The following is a 20614-nucleotide window of genomic DNA, read 5'->3' as shown; positions in this document are numbered from 1 at the left end:
AAAGAAGACATCTCTTCTTGACATAAAAGTGCAAAGTGAAACAGGAAGTGCTGATGTAGAAGCTACAGCAAGTTACCCAGAAGTTCTAACTAAGATCATTGATAAAGGTGGCTACACTAAACAACATATTTTCAAAGCAGATGAAACAGCCTTCTATTAGAAAAAGATGCCACCTATGACTTTCATAGCTAGAAAGAAGTCAGTGGCAGGCTTCAAAGCTTCAAAGGACAGGCTGTCTTGTTAGGGGCTAATGTAGCTGGTGACTTAAAGTTGAAGCCAGTGCTCATTTACCATTCCAAGAATCCTAGGGCTCTTAAGAATCATGATAAATCTACTCTCCCTGTGCTCTATAAATGGGACAATCAAGCCAGGAGGAAAGCACATCTGCTTACAGCATGGTTTAATGAATATTTTAAGCCTAGTGTTGAGACCTACTGCTCAGAAAAAAAGATTCCTTTCAAAACACTGCTGCCCACTGAGTGACAATGCATCTGGTCACCCAAGAGCTCTGATGGAGATGTACAAGGAAATTAATGTTGTTTTCATGCCTGCTGATACAACATCCATTCTGCAGCCCATGGATCAAGAAATAATTTTGAATTTCAAGCATTATTTAAGAAATAAATTTTGTAAGGGTATAGCTGACACAGACAGTGATTCTTCTGATGGATCTGGGCAAATATATTTTCTATTTACTTTGAAAGGATCAAAGTAAATACTTTGAATGGCACCTAGAATGGTAGATGCCATTAAGAATATTCATGATTCACGGGAGGAGGTTAAAATATCAACATTAACAGGAGTCTGGAAGAAGTTGATTCCAACTCTCATGGATGACTTTGAGGGGTTCAAAACTTTAGTGGAGGAAGTAACTTCAGATATGATAGAAATAGTATGAGAAGTAGAATTAGAAGTGGAATCTGAAGATGTGACTACATTGCTGCAATCTCATGATAAAGCTTGAATGCATGAGGAGTTGCTTCTTACGGAAGCAAAGAAAGTGGTTTCTTGAATTGGAAACTACTGCTGGTGAAGATGCTGTGAGCATTGTTGAAATGACAACAAAGGGCTTAAATATTATATAAACTTAGTTGATAAAACAGTGGCAGGGTTTGAGAGGATTGACTCCAATTTTGAAAGAAGTCCTTCCGTGGGTAAAAGGCTACCTAATGGCATCATGTGCTACAGAGAAATCTTTTGTGAAAGGAAGAACCAATTGATGTGGCAAACTTCAATGTTTTCTTATTTTAAGAAATTGCTGTAGCCATCCCAACTTCCAACAATCACCACCCTGACCAGTCAGCAGCCATCAACACTGAGTCAAGACCCTCCACCAGCAAAAAGATTACAACTTGTTGGAGACTCAGATGATCGTTAGCATTTTTTAGCAATAAAGTATTTTTAAATTAAGGTCATGTCATTGTTTCTTTAGACATAGTGCTATTGCACACTTAACAGACTGCAGTATGGTGTACACATAACTTTTATATGCACTAGGAAACAAAAAGCTTTGTGTTATTTGCTTTATTGCAATATTTGCTTTATCGTGGTGGTCTGGAACTGAACCCTATATCCTCCTCTACCTCTATGGTTCTCAAAGCCACTTTAGGACGTGCTAAACACAGATTGCTGGGCCCCACCCTCAGAGTTTTTGCTCGAGCAGGTCTGGGATGAGTCTGAAAAGTTGCCTTTCTAACATGTTCCTGAGTGATGTGGATGCTGCTTGTCTGGGAAACACACTGTGAAAACCACCGATACGCCTTATTATTAATACAATAGTAATTATCTTACAGTGTTTTGGAGGAAAGAACTAAATGGGCAAATTCATGCCAAGCACCCGGCACTGCGTCTGGCACTTCTATACATTCAGTAGGTGCTGGCTGTGATTTAGAGGGTGTCCTGAAGAGTCTCATTCTGTGCAGCTGGTATTGCCGTCAGCCTCCATCCATCTGATGCTGTTGTCTTCCCTAAACGGGCAGTCCAGACAAGGTACAAGGATCTACGGTTGTTGCAGAGGAGCAAATTGTGAGATTATTTCATCCAACCCTTTCAATCTGCACGAGGAAACCGAGGCCCAGAGAGGCAAAGTGACTTTCCCAAGGCCACATGGCAAATTCACAGGCAGCATCTATATCCTGACATTTTTTAAGCAATGAAAGGGCTGGGTGGCATTTTCCATTTCCTGCTCCTTTATCAACACTTCTGGGAATTATATGAAATTTGAGATAAGTACTTATATGCCAACATTATATTGAGAAGATTAGTGAACAAATAGTGGCTATAAAACACACACACATTACACACGAAGGGTGCGAGCTCACAGTGTTTGCAGCCAGGACTGAAAACCACTGCTTTTGAATGTTGCTTTCTTAGGTCACTGCCCAAGGCTTCTATAATTGGGGACCCCTGTCCCCCGATCTCCTGGCTTAGCTCCTCTTAGGGCTGCAGTGGCCCTTCCCAAGGGAGTGGATTCACATGGCTTCCATGCTGGGAGGTCCTGAAGTGAGCCCTCCCTGTCTGCCACTGCAGAGAGTAAAAATAGAGCCTGTTCCAACTGTTCCATGTCTGTCTGGTCCCAAACAATAATGGAGCACTCAGCATCTCTGTACATGGCGCAGCGACAATCAGTGGAGGATCCGGGGAGGTCAAGACAGAGCATCTGCCTCCTGGAAATGTTCATGGTACAAATCTGCTTTTCCAAGAGGAAGGTCCAGCTGGAGAGATATTCCTGATTCTTAGGCTTTCTGTCTGTCTTCTAAATTTTCTTTGGGAGGGGTGCACCGTCCCTGAAAGTACTGCAATACCAGGTCGATGCGTGGAGTGGGTGGAGCAAGCTCCTATTCCATCTCCCTGCTCCAAAAATCCATTTAATATATTGTCCTCGGATAGAGGACGTATCAGATATTAAACTGATAAGAACAGATACTACACTTGATCTTAGCCAAACAGCCGAGAGGCAATCTGTCTGTGTCTTCAGTTCATTCTGTCCTCCCTCCCTTATAATTATTTTCTTCTCCTTGGTGGGTGGTGATGTATGTCAGAAAGCCTCTGAGGTTGCTTTTCATTTCTCCCTGGATTTATGATCAGAGCAGCTTCTGTCACCCACACATTTCCTCATTAAGTGGCCAGGCCTCTTCCCACGGGGAATGCTGTCTTTACAACAGCGGCTGCCCCCAGCCCTATGGCTTTTTCAGGGCTGGAGCAAGTGGGGTGCAGTGGGCCCAGGAGAGGTGCAGTGGGCTGGGCCCAGGAGAGGTGCAGTGGGCCCAGGCAGGGCACAGGGCATATAGGCGGGGTGCAGTGGGTACAGGCGGGGCGCAGTGGGCCCAGGCAGGCTCCGGTTGCCTGCAGGCCCGCCCTGGTAATGAGGGCCCAGGCCTGGGGCTGACGCTTTGAAGATATGTCTGGAAGCTCTCCCCTGGTGATCAATGACAGGAAGCCCAGAGTCCTGCTCTAGCCAAATGACAAGTTTGGCCTCTTTTATGAGGAGAGGAACTCTTTATTGGAAACCCAATTACAAATTAATTAGCAGCTTCCTCTGGGGCTACGTGTTAATGACACCAGCCCACGATGGCTTTCCAGTGTGAGCCCCTCACTCCAAGGGTATAAAACAGCCCAGCAGGAAGGGGTCTGTAGACATCCCCGTAGCTGCAGCTGAGGAGAGAGGGCCTCCCACCATGACTTCCACCTGCTGTGTCACCAATAGCTCAGTCAAGAACTGTCCCCAGACTTCCTCTGCCTGCTCTGGCAGCGTTAGCTGCCGGCCGGAGCTGTGCCTGGGCTATGTCTGCCAGCCCATGGCATGCTTGCCCTCCGTCTGTGTGCCCACCACCTTCCGGCCGGCCAGCTGCCTCTCCAAGACCTACCTGTCCAGCTCCTGCCGGCCCAGCAGCTGCTGGCCGGCCAGTGGCGTCGCCACCACCATGGGCACCTGTGGCTGGTACTACGAAGGGGCCTTCAGTGGCAACGAAAAGGAGATCATGCAGTCCCTGAACGACCGCCTGGCCTGCTACCTGGAGAAGGTGCGCCAGCTGGAGCAGGAGAACGCCAGCCTGGAGAGCAAGATCCAAGAGGCCTGCCAGTCCCAGGTGGTCACCCTGTGTCCTGACTACCAGTCTTATTTCAGGACCATTGAGGAGCTTCAGCAGAAGGTGAGGGTGAGCGGTGGGGTGAACGGACTCCCCGGGAAGGCACCCAGACTAGCTGGCATTTCAGATGTGAATCTCGTTAGCTTATTAAGCTATATGCAGGGAAAACAGACCTCCTTAGGGCAGAGGGTTATCTCATAATTTGAACACTCAGCCAGATCCCTTAATGTGGGAAGAGACCTGGCATCAAGTCTCAGATCTACCATTGCCTTATTGCATGCCTTTGGGAGGTCCCTTTCCTTCCACAGGCCTCAGTTTCCTCATCTGTAAAGTGGGGATGATAATGGTCCTTATCTAATGGGGTTGTCAAGAGGATACAATGAGAAGCAGGTAAAGTGCTTGGAACAGCCCAGGTACATGATGAGTTTTCAGTAAATGCCGAGGACCCTTCTAACTGTGACATGAATGACTTCAGACATAGCGACATTCTTTCCTTCCACTAGTGTGGAAGTGTATCCAAAATGGGGAATTTGGATTTATGAGGTCCCAGGTGCTTATATCTCAGGTTCTCCGAGGACTAGCGGTTCACTAGACACCCCCCAGAGTTCCAGGGGAGGGGCTTCCGCAGGGGTGGGGTTCTTTTCCTCCTTCTCATCCGGGACTAACCCCTTCCCTGCGCCTTGGCCCCCAGGTTCTGTGCACCAAGGCGGAGAACGCCAGGATGGTCGTGCACATTGATAACGCCAAGCTGGCTGCTGATGACTTCAGGACCAAGTGAGCTTGGCCAGGGGACTGGGAGGGGGGGTACTGTCCCTGCACACTCTTGGGGCAGCTTTCCATCAGTTTTACAGGGGGCTGGAAAGTGCTGGCTGTCCAAGGCCTTCCTGGAGCTCTGTGCTCACTTCCCCTCCTTGATTGCTGGCCCTGTCCTCGTGCAGGTATGAGGCGGAGCTGGCCATGCGGCAGCTGGTGGAAGCTGACATCAGCGGCCTGCGCAGGATCCTGGACGACCTGACCCTGTGCAAGGCCGACCTGGAGGCCCAGGTGGAGTCCCTGAAGGAGGAGCTGCTCTGCCTCAAGAAGAACCATGAGCAGGTGAGCCAAGAAGTCAAGCCGAGGTGGCCCTGGGCAGCACAGGAGGAAGGATGTGGGTTTGGGGCTGGACAGACGTGGGTGAGATTCCCAAGCCTGCCACACATTGTCTCTGTGACTTTGCCCCATCTATGGGAGCTTCCTGAGCCTCTTCATTTGTAAGACAGGGAAAACATATCATGCAGGGCCACGGTGGAATTTAATGGATATGATGTGGATCACAGACATGATCCAGGTTGTGGATAAGAAACACTTGGCTTGGTGGGCGTTCAGAAATGTAGCTCCCTTCTCTTCTGCCCTTCCTGGACTCGTGCAATGGCCAAAGGCTTGCTTGTGGTCGCTGCTTGTGCTTTCTCAGGAGAGCCACGTACCAGCAGGGCTGGGTGGGTTATATTCCAGAACTCGTATCCCATGGCCTGTCCATCTCTGCAGGCTAGACCGCTAGGGGCAGCCCTGTCTCCCCGAGGGAGAGTCGAACTGCAGAGGTTTCTTTCTTTCTGTCCTCATCTTCCTTCCACGCCCTGTCTTCTGCTTGCATATAACATACTTAAGCTGAAGCCACAGGAACATCCTTTACTTTCTGACTTTTTCTCATCTTCTGCAGGTCCTGGGAGGGAACGGCCTCCATCCTGGGCACCCATGTGCCCGCAAAGCCCACCTGAGCCATGGGGTTTTCCCCTCCTTCCCTGGTTGACTCTCAACCTCTTGACTTGGGATTTGAATGAACAAGTGCCTCCGAATCCTGGCTGGCTTTCCTTGGGCTTCAGTGCGAAGTAACAATTAGTCACCACGTACTCACTGAGCACCCCAGGGCTCCTGACTCACCCCACTTAAGTCAGAGAACTGGGAGCTGTACCAAAAAGCCACTAATGAGGAGTTATCGCACACTCTGGCAGCCCCAGTGACAACTTTCTCTCTTTGGCAGCCAAGCCTGGGAGGCGCCCACTCCAACTCGGGCCTTGAACTAGTCAAGCCAGGCTCCTGCTGCCCTCCTTCTGGGATGAACATGGGTCCGGAGGGTGACTGGAAATACTGGGGACGTGGGTTTCCCATTTTAGCCCGGATGGATCAAACTAAGCCTGAGGCTGCTCTTGGCTTCTGCCAAACTGACAGGGGGTGCGGCATTGGAATGAGCTTCCCATCACAAGGGTGATGGGAAGCTTCCCCACAGGGGTGTCCAGCTAGAGCCGCAGGACCACTGAGAAGCCGCAGAGTGGACTGCAATCCTCAAAGGCCCCTCTAACGCTGCGATCTTTAGCATCTTGTTCTGCATCTTTCATGTCTCCCTGGGAAGATGAGCTGGGATCCTGTGATTTTTTTTCACACTTGCCTGGGATTCTTTTGCCTTTTCAGGAAGTCAGTGCCCTCCGATGCCAGCTTGGGGACCGCCTCAACATCGAGGTGGATGCGGCACCCCCCGTGGACCTGACCAGGGTGCTGGAGGACATGCGGTGTCAGTACGAGACCATGGTGGAGACCAACCGCAGGGACGTGGAGGAATGGTTCAACGTGCAGGTGGGCCTCTCACAGGTGGGCTGGCCTCCCAGCGTCCCTGGGAAAGGATGCCCAGCCTTCTCTTCCCTCCCCCCACTGTAGATGGAGGAGCTTAACCAGCAGGTGGCCACAAGCTCTGAGCAGCTTCAGAGCTACCAGTCGGACATCATCGATCTGAGACGGACGGTCAACACACTGGAGATTGAGCTGCAGGCCCAGCACAGCCTGGTGAGTGCCGGTGGGCGGGTGCCTCACCCTCTGGATCTGCACCAAGCACAGGTGCAGGCATCCAGGGGCAGGAAGAGGAGGCCCAGACTTCAGCCACCGTGGATGCCTGCCCAGCTGACCTTGCCTGCAGGAGCTTTCTCTACGATCCAGCTCAGACAGAAAAGGGGCACGTTTCAAATCAGACATGGATTAGGTAGATGCTGTCAAACGCAACTGCCCAAGAAAGCTGGTTTTCTGCTCAGCCTGCCCTTCCAGAGCTGTGGTTCTCAATATCACCTGTAGATATTTTCAAAGTCCTGGTGCCCAGGTTCTACCCTGGAGTAAATGAACTGGCGTCCTGGAGGAGGGGTCTGGCCATGGATATTTTTAAAGGACTCCCATGTGATTCTAATGGGCAGCTGGGGTTGTAAGCTACTGTTCTAAACGATGCTACGGGGGGGTGAACTTGGGGAAGCTCAGATCCTAAGCGTAAAACTAGACAATGTTTGTAGAAGGAAGATGGGATTTAGGATCAGATTTAGGACTTGGTTTGGGTTCAAACCATGGTTCCATCACATACCGGCTATTTAACCTTGAACAAGTCACTCGACCTTTCTGGGCTTCAGAACCGTCTCGAGTTCATTGAGAGCCAAGGAGAGACTCGGCTCTGAACCATGCATGGAAGACAGCCCCCCTCCTCATGGTTGTGTCTCTCCTTTGCCTTAGAGGGGCTCTCTGGAAAACACGCTGGCGGAGACGGAGGCCCGCTACGGCTCCCAGCTGGCCCAGATGCAGGGCATGATCGGCAACGTGGAGGCCCAGCTGGCCGAGATCCGCTGCGACCTGGAGCGGCAGAACCAGGAGTACAAGGTGCTGCTGGACGTGAAGGCCCGGCTGGAGTGCGAGATCAACACGTACCGGGGGCTGCTGGAGAGCGAGGACTGCAAGTACGCAGGCCCAGCCGCGGGGCCACGCAGAGATGTGGGCGAGGGTTGGGGGAGGTGGAAGGAAGCAGCTGGATCTACCCTGAGGGCCCATCAGCTTAGAACCCTGTCATGATGGGAAGGCATCAGGAAGCTGGTGTGCTCGGGAGAAAGTCAGGCCCTGGTGTTCGTGCTGCTGTCCCAAGCCTGGCCTTTTGGGGACCATCCTGTTCCATCCCAAGGTGACAAACTTCTCCAGGGGCCTGCTGTGGGCCAGGTGCTATGGAGGATGCTGACATAGATGGTTTAGGGAGACAGGCAGGTGAACAACTAGAGATCCCCATTCGGGGAGAAGTTTTTGGCATATTGGGAGGACAGGAGGTAGCTCGGTCGTGTGACCGAGCTGTGGTGGACGCAGGACAGGAACGGTCAGCTGGGGCCCATCCACAGAGAGCCCTGGAGATCACGTGGCGAGGGTGGGCTTTACTGCATTGGCAAGTTGGAGGTCTTATTTTATTTTGAGGAGGATATGATAGAATTTCCTTAACTGCCTATCTTTCCTGCTAGATGGTAAACATCCAGAGTGCAGAGACAAAATAATACGTTTTTATTCCCTGCGCTTGGCACGTCGTAGGTTCTTAGTAAATGTTTCTTGGTCAAGTCAATGAAAGCTCAAAGCTGCTCTTTGGGGAGATGGCCCTGATGGCAGCAGGAAGAACTGAGCAGAGGGAGGGGGACCAGGTGGGGAAACTGCCCAGGAGGCCTGGCCGTGGTCCAGGTGGGCAGGGCAGGGTCTGAGTCAGGGCTGGTAGAATCGGCAGGAGGCGGCTGTCTGGACTCATTACTGTTACAGTGGTTTCTCATTCTACATTTAGCTTTCTCTGTCATTCAGAATCTTATCCTTCAGGACAAGTGTTGCAAAGTCAAACGTTTGCAAGGTCCAGGCCGTGGACATGCATGAGTGACAAGGTTACATGGAGACTGTGGAACTGCAGGGAGCTTGTGCCATGTCCCAGGCAGGCAGGACAGTGGCCTTGGGGCCATTGCTACCGTGGGAGGTGCAGGTCCAGTACTGCTGGAGCCTCTAATGACTCAAGGGAAGCTGGGAGTCTCAATTTTTGAAAAACTATTCAATGCTTCTGATTTTAAAATATTTCTGACAAATTAAAGAAAATACAGTGCTGGCCAAATTAAACACATTTTGAGCTGTATGTGGTCCTCAGGCTGCCTTCTGGGTTTCTGAGCTCTTTGGTCTCCGTCCAAGGTCCGGTGTGTTGTTTCTGGTTTTGAGCCCACGCCTGTCAGTCTCTGAGATCATTCTCCTTCCTTTCACCATGTATTCTTCCTATATCCATTCATCATTTCATCTTACTCAACACATTCTTATTAAGTGCCAATTCTATCCTATGCCAGGTATACAGGGAGGGCTGCTGATGTCACTGCCTAGCAGGGGAGACAGACCATAATAGAGTCATTATTAATCACTGTGGAACGAGGTACAGGGTACCACAGGGGGATGGCATGGAACAATCAGGGAGGGCTTCAAGGAGGATGTGACAGTTGAGTTGAGCTCTTAAGGAAGAGAAGAAATTGATTAGGTGAGTGGGGAGAGGAGAGTCTTCTAGAAGTAGGAAATAGGGCACCAGGCCTGTGCGCGGAGCAGCATGGTCCGTGGAGGAGCTGGAAGAAGGTCAGTGTACCTGGGGCTCAGGGAGCAAGGGGCTAGGAGTGAGGCTATGGCGAGTGGTGGGCGCAGGTCCTATTAAGGAAGCTGCTTTCCATCTGCAGCACAAGTGGGAGCCACTGAAGGTTTTAGGCAGGGGAGGGACATGATTAGATTTGTGTCTGTAGATGATCACTCTGGGCACTAAGTGGATTTGGTTAGGAGGGGTCTGAGCAGGGCCGGGGAGATCAGCTAAAAGGCCATGTGGTGACACAGGCACAGGTGGCAGAGGTTGGGACCAGGGAGGCCGGTGGAGAAGGCACAGGGACGGAAGGGTTTGAGAGGCGTCCGAGGGGTGGAATTGGCAGGACCTGTGGCCGAGGTGGCCTCTTCTACTAATCCTGCCCCACCGGGATTTCTCCCGCAGGCTGCCCCCGAACCCATGCGACACTCCTGCCTGTGCCCCCTGCGCGCCCGCCCCCTGCCTGCCGCGCACCGTCTGTGTGCCCCGCACCGTCTGCGTTCCTTGTTCGCCCTGCCCCCCGGGCCGCTACTGACGTCCCTCAGCGCCAGTGGATCCTGGAGGGACCGGAGCTGTTCCGTGGCCATTAACAGAGCAGGGCCAGCCCCGGCCAGGGAGGAAACCCTGAGCAGGACCCGGCGGTGGACCATCCGCAACGAGTTCTGACACCACAGGGGCACTCTTGTTGCTTCGAAACTGCCTCTTCCGTTTCCAAGGGCAAACTGTTCTCTTGGGTGACGTTTCTGGTCGTCTGTGCTGCCTCAGAGAGCATGTGCTCTTCCTTACCCGGCAAATAAAGCCTCGCAATGGCCCTGCAAACAAGTCCGTCTCTGTCGCTCATGCTGCTGCACCCACAAGCCACTTCTCCTCACGTGGGCTCGGGAGGAATGTGGCCAAGTCCTGTACTTATTTTTATGCCTCTTCTGCTTCCATAGAGCTTGAGGGGTGTTCACTAAACAGGACCATATGCCATAAACCAGTTAAAATCAAGCAATGGGGCCAGAGCCAAGGATTATAACAAAAGAGTAAAGAGAGGAGGGAGATGGTTATGCCAGAAACCAAGGCCAAGCTACTGTAACTGAGAGTAATACTGTAATAAACCCACCCCTAAATCTCATCACAGCTGGTACAATGGGACCATTCATTCATTCAGAAAATTTTCACTGAGCAGCTACTAGGTGCAGGTTCTGCATCAGAGGTTGGCTTACCTGGGTGAGAGTACCCAGACACCTTGCAACAATCTATGAAAAAAAATAACCCGTTGTTTTATCCACTTTATAAATTAGGAAACTGAGGCCCAGAGAGGTTAAGAAACTTTCCCAAAGTCACACAGCTAGTAAGTGGTGGACCCAGGACTCAAATCGAGGCTTTCAGTGTCTAGAGACACTCAACCAATTCATATTCAGCGTCCTCGCTGTTTGCCAACTACAGCTGGGCACTCAGGACACCAAGACATGCACATGATCACCACCATCCAGACGTTTATAATTAGCGGGGAGCTAAGACCAGTGAGGCCCTACTCCATCCTCAGTAAAGGCCATATAATAATAATAATAATAACAGTAACAGCAATTGCTACCACTTATTTAGTACTTATAATGCACCAAGTACTATGTTGAGCATGTTACATAAATTAACTTAAGCAGTTTTCATGACCTCCTTGTAAGGTAGGCATTGTAACCATTCTAGACGTGGGAAACTGAGGCACAGAGTGGTTAAGTTAGTTGTCCAAGGTCACATGCCAGGACAAAGATTTAAACTCAAGTCTAGCTGCACAGCAGCATTATTCTAACCAATCTGCTACCCTGTCTAATTCCTCCCAGAAAGAGTATGTGCTAACAAAGATTGGGGAAAAATGTTTGAGAGGAATCTGTAAAGGCTTTTTGTAGCTGGTGGCATTTGAGATGGGCCTTGAAGGTTGGAAGGGCTGTCTACGGAGCATGGGCCAGGCAGGCCAGCGTGTGGGCCTGCAGGAGAGCTGGGGGCATGGCTGGGGGACTCAAGGGCCTCTCTCACTGCCTGTGAGAGACAGTGGGAGTGAAGCTCAAATGGCAGGAAGGCATCAGACTATGGGGGACCTCCAGTATCCCACAAAGAGCCTGGTCTCTATCCTGAAGGCAGTGGGTGGGGGTGCTGCCGGATTTGAACCCGAGGATGACATGATTGGAGTCCCAGTTTAGAAAGTTTCACCACGGAGTGTAGACAGGATGGCTGAGGGGAAGGGAGAAGCTAACAGGGTCTCAGCTAAGACTACATCAGGGGAAATGGACAAATAAGGGGTCAGTTTGAGGGACGTGGTGACAGATCTGACTTGGCAATGGATCGGCTGTGGCAGGTAGAGAGGAGGAAGATGGGAACAGGAATCTTTGAACACCTTTCTGAACCTCACCCTCCAAACACACAGTTTTTCCTTAATGAGCTGAGATGATGATTCTATTAAGCATCTGCCCTCTGGCCTTGCGAAGAAGTGATGAAAAAGGAATTGGATCCCAAAGCTGCCTGTAGGCTCCCCAGACAGGATCCCACACGCATGCCTGGCAGACCGGGTCGTCAGGCTGACAGCAGGGACGTAAACACACCGCTCGGCAGGCGGTGGCTCCGGGCGGATAGGCGGTGAAGTTTCAGTGCGCTGAGATGCCAAGGGAGAGGGTCTTCTGGCTAGCTGGCTTTTCTCATAACTGTGTGCAAACCTTCTTGTTATCCTTCTTAATGTCAATCCCTGCACAAAACTTTTCTAGAATGTTCTCATCTTGATATCATAGACTGAACAGACCAAATCTTTGACTTTAGAATCCTAGACCTCTTATGTCCAATATGCTGGCCACTAACCACATATGACTACTTAATTTTGAACTAAATAAAATTAAATAAAATTGAAAAATTCAGTTCCTTAGTCCCACTAGCCACACGTGGCTAAGTGTTAGCAAATAGGACTACACAGATACAGAATATGTCTGACATTCAGGAAGTCCTGTTGGACAGAGCTGTCCTAGATAGTCAGAACCAGAAGGAGCCTTCCAGATGAGCTGGCCCAGCCTCCCCCACTCTACAGAGTCTAGGATGCAAGAAAAATGTGCTCACGACACACAATCAATAGGTGGGAACGGAAGCTGAGTGTTCTGATGCCAAGACTAGCAGATCTTCCAAGCTCTTTACGCTTTCTCCAACTACCCAAGGTTTATTGTTATTTAGGCTAATAAATATGTCCCCGTTTTGCTTCTTTCATTTCCCTAAGAATGGGGACATTTTCTCTGAGTTCCTGAGATGCTGAAACTCTTTCCTGGGCAGATAGTTCCCTTTAAAAACAAATAACTAGCAACCACTGAACTCAGAATCTCCTTACCCTTTGGGCATTCGGCTCAGCGAGGGCACAGACCTCACGCTGTGGCCAGCGCCGCAACAGGGGCCGTCACACAGGGGTTGCAGCCCAGCGTCAGGCCCTGGATGTTTTGGGGGACTTCCACAGGCTCCCCTTTCCCCAGCGCGTATCGTCCAATCCAACCTGGTCTCTATTTCCACACCTGTGTGTCATTCCAACTTGTCAAGACCTGTCTGACTCTCAAATGCCTGTTAAAAGTTTTTATATGAAACCAAGCACCACAGCCCAGGGCCAAGCGTGCCACCCCTCTACTGAAAATGGTCACCACCGGCTTCCACGTCTGGACGGTTCTTCCAAGATAGAGTCATTGCCAGCCACCCTGCTGCCTAGCCCGTCTCCCTTGCTGGATGGTGGAGACGCCATGGGCATAGCCTTTGGGAAGCATTTATGCCCCAGCACCAGGAGCCCCTGGAAACGGGGCCCAGTGTGCCACACACGGAGATTCTCAGAGGAACTCTCTCCTCATACCAAAGCATCTGATCTAATTAACTCTGGTTTATAGGGAGACGTAGGCAGGGCCACAGCAAAGCAATAAACTCTCTGCCATATTTGATGTTCGGGAGAAACTCCCATGGGTCCCAGGGTCTTCCCTGAGCGGGACTGGAAACGAAAGGAAGTGATTTTTCAAAGACGCAACTCTCCCCAAGGCCATTCAAGAGTCTGGGCCCTGCGCCTGCTGCTCACTGCCCAGAGCAAAGCCCCTCTTCTGGGTGACAGCCGCGGGGCAGAACTGCCCCTCAGGGACGCCCAGCTAGAGGGCCCTGCTGCCCGGAAGGCCCAGCAGTCGGGCGTCGCGTGGGCGGGTTACGCACTCTTAATTGCACCGGATGAATCTTTCTCTCCCCATTATATTAGAACAACTTTTACAATAGAATCAAAAAAAGAATATGCCTCTTCCAGGCCGTAACTGGGAAAATCATGAATAATAAAATAATTCTCTTTTTGTGTTTGGTTAGTTTTAATACTTGAATGCAACCATCTCAATTGGGCTAAACAGAAAGTTCCCGAGATCATTTGATGCCTGTCTTTTTGAACAATTGGTCCAGGTAAATTTATCTCTAATAATAGCAGTCTCCCTTAACCACTGCATGTAAACAAACTCTCAAAGGTGCATCTTGGCATCATGGAGAAGATCAGTGGTTTTGGCTTTGGAAGGCTTGGGCCAGGTCCCAGTTCTGCTACTGACATGCATCTCTTCATCTCTATGCACCTCCGTCTGCTTCTCCCTTTCAGAAGTGGGGGTCATTCTGCCTCTTTCACAGAGTTGTCGGGATATAAGGCACATGGGAGTGCCTGTCACCATGCCTGGCATATTATAAGTGCTCGATAATGTTGGTTAGAGGGAAACCTGCTTTGGCAACGAATGTCCCCCTTTTGTGGCTTTCGCCATTGACAACGGCAGCCGAGTCACTGTCAGGAGCCTTTCTGAAGCCCAAGTTTCAGACACAACAGCAGCAGCAACACACTGGCGGCTTTGTTTGCTCTGAGAGCACTGGACAAACTTCCAGTCTTTGTTGTAGAGGTCCTGGTAGGGTGGAGGCCCTTGTGCCCGAGGCCCAGTGTCCAGTTCTGGGGTCCGCCTGGTTCATTTCCAGGTGCCTGCCCTCTGCCCAGCCCTCTGGCTTCAGAGCAGGCTGAAGGCCTCCTGTGTGCTCAGAGGCATCCAATTTTTAGCCCTCATTTCCTAGAGCTGGGTAGAGCAGGGACAGCAACTACAGCCCACAGGTCAAATCCAGCTGCTGCCTGTTTGGGTAAATCAAGTTTTACTGGAACATGGCCACAGCCATCTGTTTCCGTGTTGTCCGTGTCTGCTTCGTGCTGCGCCAGTGGAGTTGAGTGGCTGTGGTGCAAAGAGATGTGTGGCCTGCAAAGCCTAAGATAGCACTTTGTGGCTCTGGAACAGAAAAGATTTGCCCATCTTGGTGTGGAGGAAATAGAATGTGCCGGGGTCCTGGGTCCAAGGCCCGGCTCCATCACTGACCTGCTCTGCACTCCCGAGGAACTAATAGCCCCTCTCTGGTCTCTGAAGCAGGAAGGCTCATTTAGTTCTCTGGGTTTCTTTTAGTTCTAGTAACTTAGTAGCCCCTGCTCCATGGCTTGGTCCCTATGCTCAGGGACTCTACCTTTTTGTTTATTGAGGGCTGGTGGAGAGGACAGCTTCATCTGAAAGGCAATGCCACGCCTATAGAGATGCCAGAGGGTCCCTCAGGGGGAAGAACCTAAATTCTCAATGGGCATCCTTAAAGCAATAACACAGAACATTTCTTTTAGTAACAGAGGGCAGTAACAAGGGGTCCGAAGGCAGTTACCCTTTCTTTTTACAAAGCAGGAAGCTACCCACGAGGGCTGAATAGCTGCTAATGGTTGTGCCAATGGCAGAAGAATTGAAGAGTCCTGGGAAAGCTCGTGTATTCCATCTGTTCCCACGGTGGGTGAATAAAAGCTCTGGGCAAGAGAACATTCTCACACCTGGGTGCTCGGTCCTTGTAGCCAATCTGCTACTCAGCGTTCCAGGACCACAGCTTCTCGCTATAACGGAAAGCCCTGCCCCTCAAGCTCTGGGGAGAGCAGTTTGAAGGTCCTTGCTCCGGGTGGGCTGTGGCAGGTGGCCGCCCTGGGAACTGTGTACCTGGCTGCCGTACAGCTCGCGCTTTGAGACCATCGAAGAGCTTCAGCAGAAGGTAAGCCGAGGCTTGGAGCTCTGGCATTGACGGTGGGGAAAGACGGCTGAGCAGGGTGCTGGGAGGCTTGGAGGGGCTCCCTGGGGGATGAAATTCCCTTAACATCCACGCTGATGAATTGAAGACACCAGAAACAAACGTTGGTGCCGTCAGGGGCCAACAACTTGGCTGTACATCCAGCTCCACTGAGCAGGCACCGCTGCTGCCGCCGTCGACCGTGATGAGAGGACGCTGGCTGGGAAGTGGATTACTTTCTTTGCGGTCCAGAGCCTGCCTTATTTGAGGAATGCTGCCGTGCACTCACCAGCTACGGAGCATCAGTGCCCGCAGCTGCCGTGCGGGGCGCTGTGGGGCAGGCGCCGCCCGTGGAATGAAGCCTCAAGTCTTAGCTGGTCTCCGAGGCTGCCGTGTTCTGAGCCTCACAGTTCGCTTTGTGGCTCCCCTGACTCTAACATTCTCCAGACATCCTGTGCTTCTGCCAAGCCAGTAGGTCACCCACAAAACATCTGTTCGTTCGCATGTGTGACGCTCTTCTCGTCTTTGCATATCCACATTCTAGCTGGGCTTCGAAGTCCAGGTGAGATCCCTGCTCCCTGGAAGCCTTTCTGGGGGCTCACCCCACCGGGGTGGGTCTCAGCTTCTTTTGAATAACCCACAGCCCCGTGTTCAAACATCTCTTGAGGTGTTTCATCTTTCTATTCTGCCCCGAAGTTCCCACTCTATACAAGACGGTGGGAAGGAAGAAATACCTAGCTTTATTTAAGAAAAAACATTAACCACATTAACCACTTAGTATTTTCTATTAAGTGCTGATATTCACTGGGTTGTGCCAGTTTGTGTGTGGTTGTTTCCACTAGTCTCCTGTTTTGTTGCTGCCAACAATGAAACAGTGATTATGATATTCCTGAAATCACCCTTGTTTCTACTAGATGTCAAGGCTGAGCTGGGAATTTTCACATACCTCAAAGGGTTTCTTTGAACCCTTTTAACACCCCAATAAGGTGGATATTAATATTTCTATTTTATTTTAGCAGCTCTAAAGCCACAGAGCTGGTAAACTGCTGAGCTGTGATATGGGGTCATGCAACCCCTGCATTGGTGTCTGGACGAGATAGATGAGGAGAAAAAGGGGGTGTCAGGTGACCCTGGTGCAGGGTCACAGCTGTGCAGAGCTGGGGTTCCAGTCCGAGGGGCTGTCCCTGTGACTGCTTCACTGCTGCCGAAACCCAGCTAGTGGTGTTCCATCACTTCCCTCTTCGTGGGGACCCACAGTGGAGCAAGACGTGAAACCCCACCTGTGTGTGCACACAGTCCCAGGCTCAGCCTGCCCCATAACCTCAGATACCTCATGCTTAAAAATACATCAGAAGGAAAGTGATGGAAACGGCCCTGTTATGGCCCTGGTCACATTTTGTTCATTGCCATGATCACATCCTCATGGCGTGGCGTCTCTCGTTCCCAGATCCTAAGCAGGAGGGTGGGGAAGGCTGGCTGGGCCGTCCAGGAGGACAACGTGCAAAAGGCTGCGATGACGTTAGAGCCCAGAGGGGTCACTGGAAGCTGGGAACCGCTGCTCCCAGAGTCCCTTCTCTCCGCCTCTTTGGCATCAGGTACAGGAGCTTCTGTGGGGGGAGGAAGGAGACCCAGCCTTTCAAAAGAACTCACCCAAGAAAATGTTTCCACTGACCTAGGAAGTAAAACAATCCAGTCCTCCCAAAATTTTGGGATAATTTGATATGTGTTTGGTTAAAAATCAAGTCCTAATCAAAAATTAAGTCAGCAAGACAGGGTTGGGTCTCAACAGTCCCAGTTGCACTTGTTGAGTGTTTATGATGCGTCAGGCTCCACCCAAGTGCTGAACATAGATTATTCCATCTTCGCAACAACCTGTGAGCTAAGAATTGTTACCCCATTTTACAGGGGAGGACATTGAGGCTCAGAGAAAGACACTTGCTCAAAGGTCCACCTGGCATGCGATGGCGCTGAGATCCCAACCACAGTCCCCCCGCCTCCCACGTGCGATCTTAACTGCTGTTTTTGTGCGTGAAAGTGTCTGGTGCACAGCAAACGGCCAATAAGTATTTTCTTATTTTATTTAGTATAGAAAGCTCCCCCCCGTCAAAGCTGACATACAGGTGCCCCTGACCAGAGAAGAACAAAAGGAGAGGGCCGCTGAGCGGAGGGCCGCTGGCTTGGAGGCTCATGTGCCTCTGCTGTGACAGTGCTGCCGTGATCTCGGCCTGGCCGGCTGGGGGAGGCCGACAGCCTGCACAGGCTCCTGGGTGCTGGGAGTCTGCGCCAGGGCGAGCTGAGGGCCCCCCAGGAGTCCCCAAGGGAGGAGCCGCTGTGTTTGGAAAAGAACCTGAGCAGGTGTAAGCAGCCAAGAAACGGCAAGGCCAATTTGAGGAGCTTGACCAGGAAGAGCGACAGGCCTTGTCCTTGGGTTGGGAATTAAAGACCCTTGGACCCAGGATCTTGGAAAGGCAGTGCTGGCAAAGGCCACACAGGGGTCTCTAGTCCAACGCTCCCCTTTTAGGGATGAGGAAACCAAGGCCAAGAGAGAGAGGAAACTGCAGTAGATACAGAAAAGAAGATGTAGAGAAAGTGTTTTAGAGGCTCGTCTCTTGCTTTCTGTGGGAAATGATTCAGATGGCCGATTCAAGGACTCAGAGCAGGATTAGATGTGGAGGGTCAGAGAAGGGAAGGGACTGAGCACAAGCCACGTTGCTAATCGGCAGAGCCGGGATTAGAACTCATGCCTCTTTGATGCTCTTTTCTTTCTTTCATGCTGCAACGGCTCAAATTTTTTCAATAGGTAATGATTGAAAAAGGAGAAAGACAACTCTGTATGGGTGTTGCTCTTTCTGATAAAGTGAAAGTAGAGATAATCATGAGGCCGTTTCAGACACGCAGACAGATGTGGACAAGGGGGCTGCCACAGTGCCATGCTGCTCCCTGGGGTGCAGGTCTTCAGCACTCACCATGCTGGGGTCTCAGGTGGGGAGGAAACTTGATGGGGGGCGGGGTGAATCCACAGGAAGCCCGGATTCTGAAGTGCCTGCTGGGGGACAAGCTCTGGATTGAGCTGGACACGGAGCCCCACCTGGACCTGAGCAGGGAGCTGGGGGAGATGCAGTGCAGGTACAAGGCCATGGTGGAGACCAACCGCCAGGACATGGAGCAGTGGTTCCAAGCCCAGGTGAGGGCGGGGCTGCCCAGCGGGGTGGGGTACCTGGCTTCTGTTCTGGGTCAGGTAGGTGACCATGTCGTTTACCCCACTGTGCCCCAGTCCGAAAGCATCAGCCTGCAGGCCACATCCTGCTCTGAGGAGCTGCAGCGCTGCCAGTCGGAGATCCTGGAGCTGAGACGCTCAGTGAACGCCCTGGAGGTGGAGCCGCAGGCACAGCACGCGCTGGTGAGTCCCTGTGCATGCGTGGGAGACTAAGCTTGGCTCCATTTCCCACGACATGAGGCTCGGAGAACTTAACCAGTTTGTCCCTAATCAGAGAGCTGGTAAGGCGAGAGGGACAGACACTGAGGCCGGGGCTGTGGATGGACCGTGTCCACGTGTGTCTGTGCTGCGGATGCCATGCTATCCACACGCCACTCCCTGGGGCCACATGCAAGGGTACCCGTGTGACCTGCACCCCTTGTGGCAGCCCCTCCTTGAGCCCATCCTGTGCGTCCACCTGAGGCTGCTGGGGCAGCAGCAGATTCTGCACACGGGGTCACCTGTCACCGCTGATGAGAGGGAGGCAAAAATGAGAGACTCACCTGTGGCTGTGGCCCACCTTACAAAAGGCTGCTCACCAGGTGGGGCGGGTGCCCTGCAGCTCTGCAGCTTCTCCGGAACCTTTCACCTGTGCGGTGATTTTCAAGGAGGTGCACGGTGGGGCCACTTTCCTCCTTTGGCGCTTGGGAAACTGCATCTCTCTTCTGGTTTCCTGGCCAATAAATTAAATGAAGTTGCGTAGTGAGAGTGAGTCTACTGTGGCCAGTTTATTTCACTGAGTCACAGGGAGTATCTGGTCTAGTGTTCTTTTTAAAATAAATTTTATTGTGTATATTTAAAGCATACAATGCTATGATATATATATATGTGTGTGTGTGTATATATATATATATATTAGAATGGTTATTACAGTGAAACAAATGAACATACCCACTATCTCACATAGTCTCCCATTTCCCCCCCCCCATGGCTAGAGCAGCTATAATCTACTTGTTTAGCAAAAATCCCTAATACTATACAATTTTATTAACTATAGTCCTCATGTTGTACATTAGACTTGTTCATCTTCCATATCTGCCGCTTTCTATCCTTTGGTGTTTTTTAGACTATGGCTGTGGCCCATTAACCATCTGTGAAGTCATTTTAGTGGATTTTGATCAGCATGAGAGAGACAGAGAGAGAGAGAGGGGGAGAGAGAGTGAGTGAGCAGGAAAGAGCACATAAATATGGAATGAAATGAAACAATAGAAAAATGAAACATTTTTATGTGGAACTGGGGTCTCAGCACATATGTGTGACTTGGGTTGCAACATACAATGTGATTCTAATTGGACTGTGCTCACAATAGTTCAAACATATTTCAGCTGGGGAACCGGGTACCCAGAGCAAGCTGACTTATTTCGGGCCACACAGCTCATGGGTGGCAATGCTGGGAGCAGAGCCTGTATAGAAACTCCTCCCCCTCCCCGCCATTTGAATGAGAACAAAACCTTTATCCCATTTTGTTAGCCTAGAAGGACACTGGGGGTGGGGGTGGGGGGTGGGGGAGGATGGGTCAACTAATTCAGTCCTGCCTGCCTGGGTCGCCTGCCCTTGCTGTCTGTCACCAAGTTCCATGGCCAGGACTGGGGAGTCTCCTCTCACTAATCTCGGCTCCCTGTTGCTGGGTGGAGGGGATGCTCTAGAGGACACTCAGCTCCAGGCTGAGAGCTCACAAGGGGTCTGTGGATCGTGAGTCTAGATGTTTGGCTCACAGCCTGCTCGTGGGACATGCAGACCTGTCAATCTCATGGCTCTAGGGGGAAAATGACCTTATCCTGGAGCCTCTCTTTG

At 51.1% G+C, this 20614-nt stretch overlaps 3 protein-coding genes and 1 non-coding gene across 4 annotated transcripts in view; 2 read left to right on the top strand and 2 right to left on the bottom strand.

The window, feature by feature from the left end:
* EIF1 (eukaryotic translation initiation factor 1) overlaps positions 1-20614 on the bottom strand; it is a 478792-nt gene that overhangs the window by 188954 nt on the left and 269224 nt on the right. The window lies entirely within an intron of this gene.
* LOC105872035 (keratin, type I cytoskeletal 14) overlaps positions 1-20614 on the top strand; it is a 133994-nt gene that overhangs the window by 104920 nt on the left and 8460 nt on the right. The gene's annotated exons all lie outside the window — the stretch shown is intronic.
* On the bottom strand, positions 2771-2961 carry LOC142862208 (U2 spliceosomal RNA). The gene has a single exon (XR_012913295.1). It is a non-coding gene; the product is annotated as a U2 spliceosomal RNA (small nuclear RNA).
* On the top strand, positions 3678-10294 carry KRT32 (keratin 32). Its single transcript, XM_012765784.2, has 7 exons — positions 3678-4151; positions 4780-4862; positions 5027-5183; positions 6534-6695; positions 6777-6902; positions 7608-7828; positions 9895-10294. Exons 1-7 carry the CDS (start codon positions 3678-3680, stop codon positions 10022-10024), a joined length of 1353 nt encoding a protein of 450 aa, XP_012621238.2. The 3' UTR covers positions 10025-10294.

Source organism: Microcebus murinus, chromosome 18 (assembly GCF_040939455.1).
Source record: "Microcebus murinus isolate Inina chromosome 18, M.murinus_Inina_mat1.0, whole genome shotgun sequence".
Lineage (NCBI taxonomy): Eukaryota > Metazoa > Chordata > Mammalia > Primates > Cheirogaleidae > Microcebus > Microcebus murinus.
This window is presented reverse-complemented; position numbering and strand designations above follow the sequence as displayed.

Coding starts and splice junctions, on each gene's coding strand:
- KRT32 (XM_012765784.2), top strand. CDS start 3,678: ATGACTTCCACCTGCTGTGTCACCAATAGCTCAGTCAAGAACTGTCCC. Junction 4,152..4,779: donor TTGAGGAGCTTCAGCAGAAG/GTGAGGGTGAGC, acceptor CTTGGCCCCCAG/GTTCTGTGCACCAAGGCGGA. Junction 6,696..6,776: donor AGGAATGGTTCAACGTGCAG/GTGGGCCTCTCA, acceptor CCCCCACTGTAG/ATGGAGGAGCTTAACCAGCA.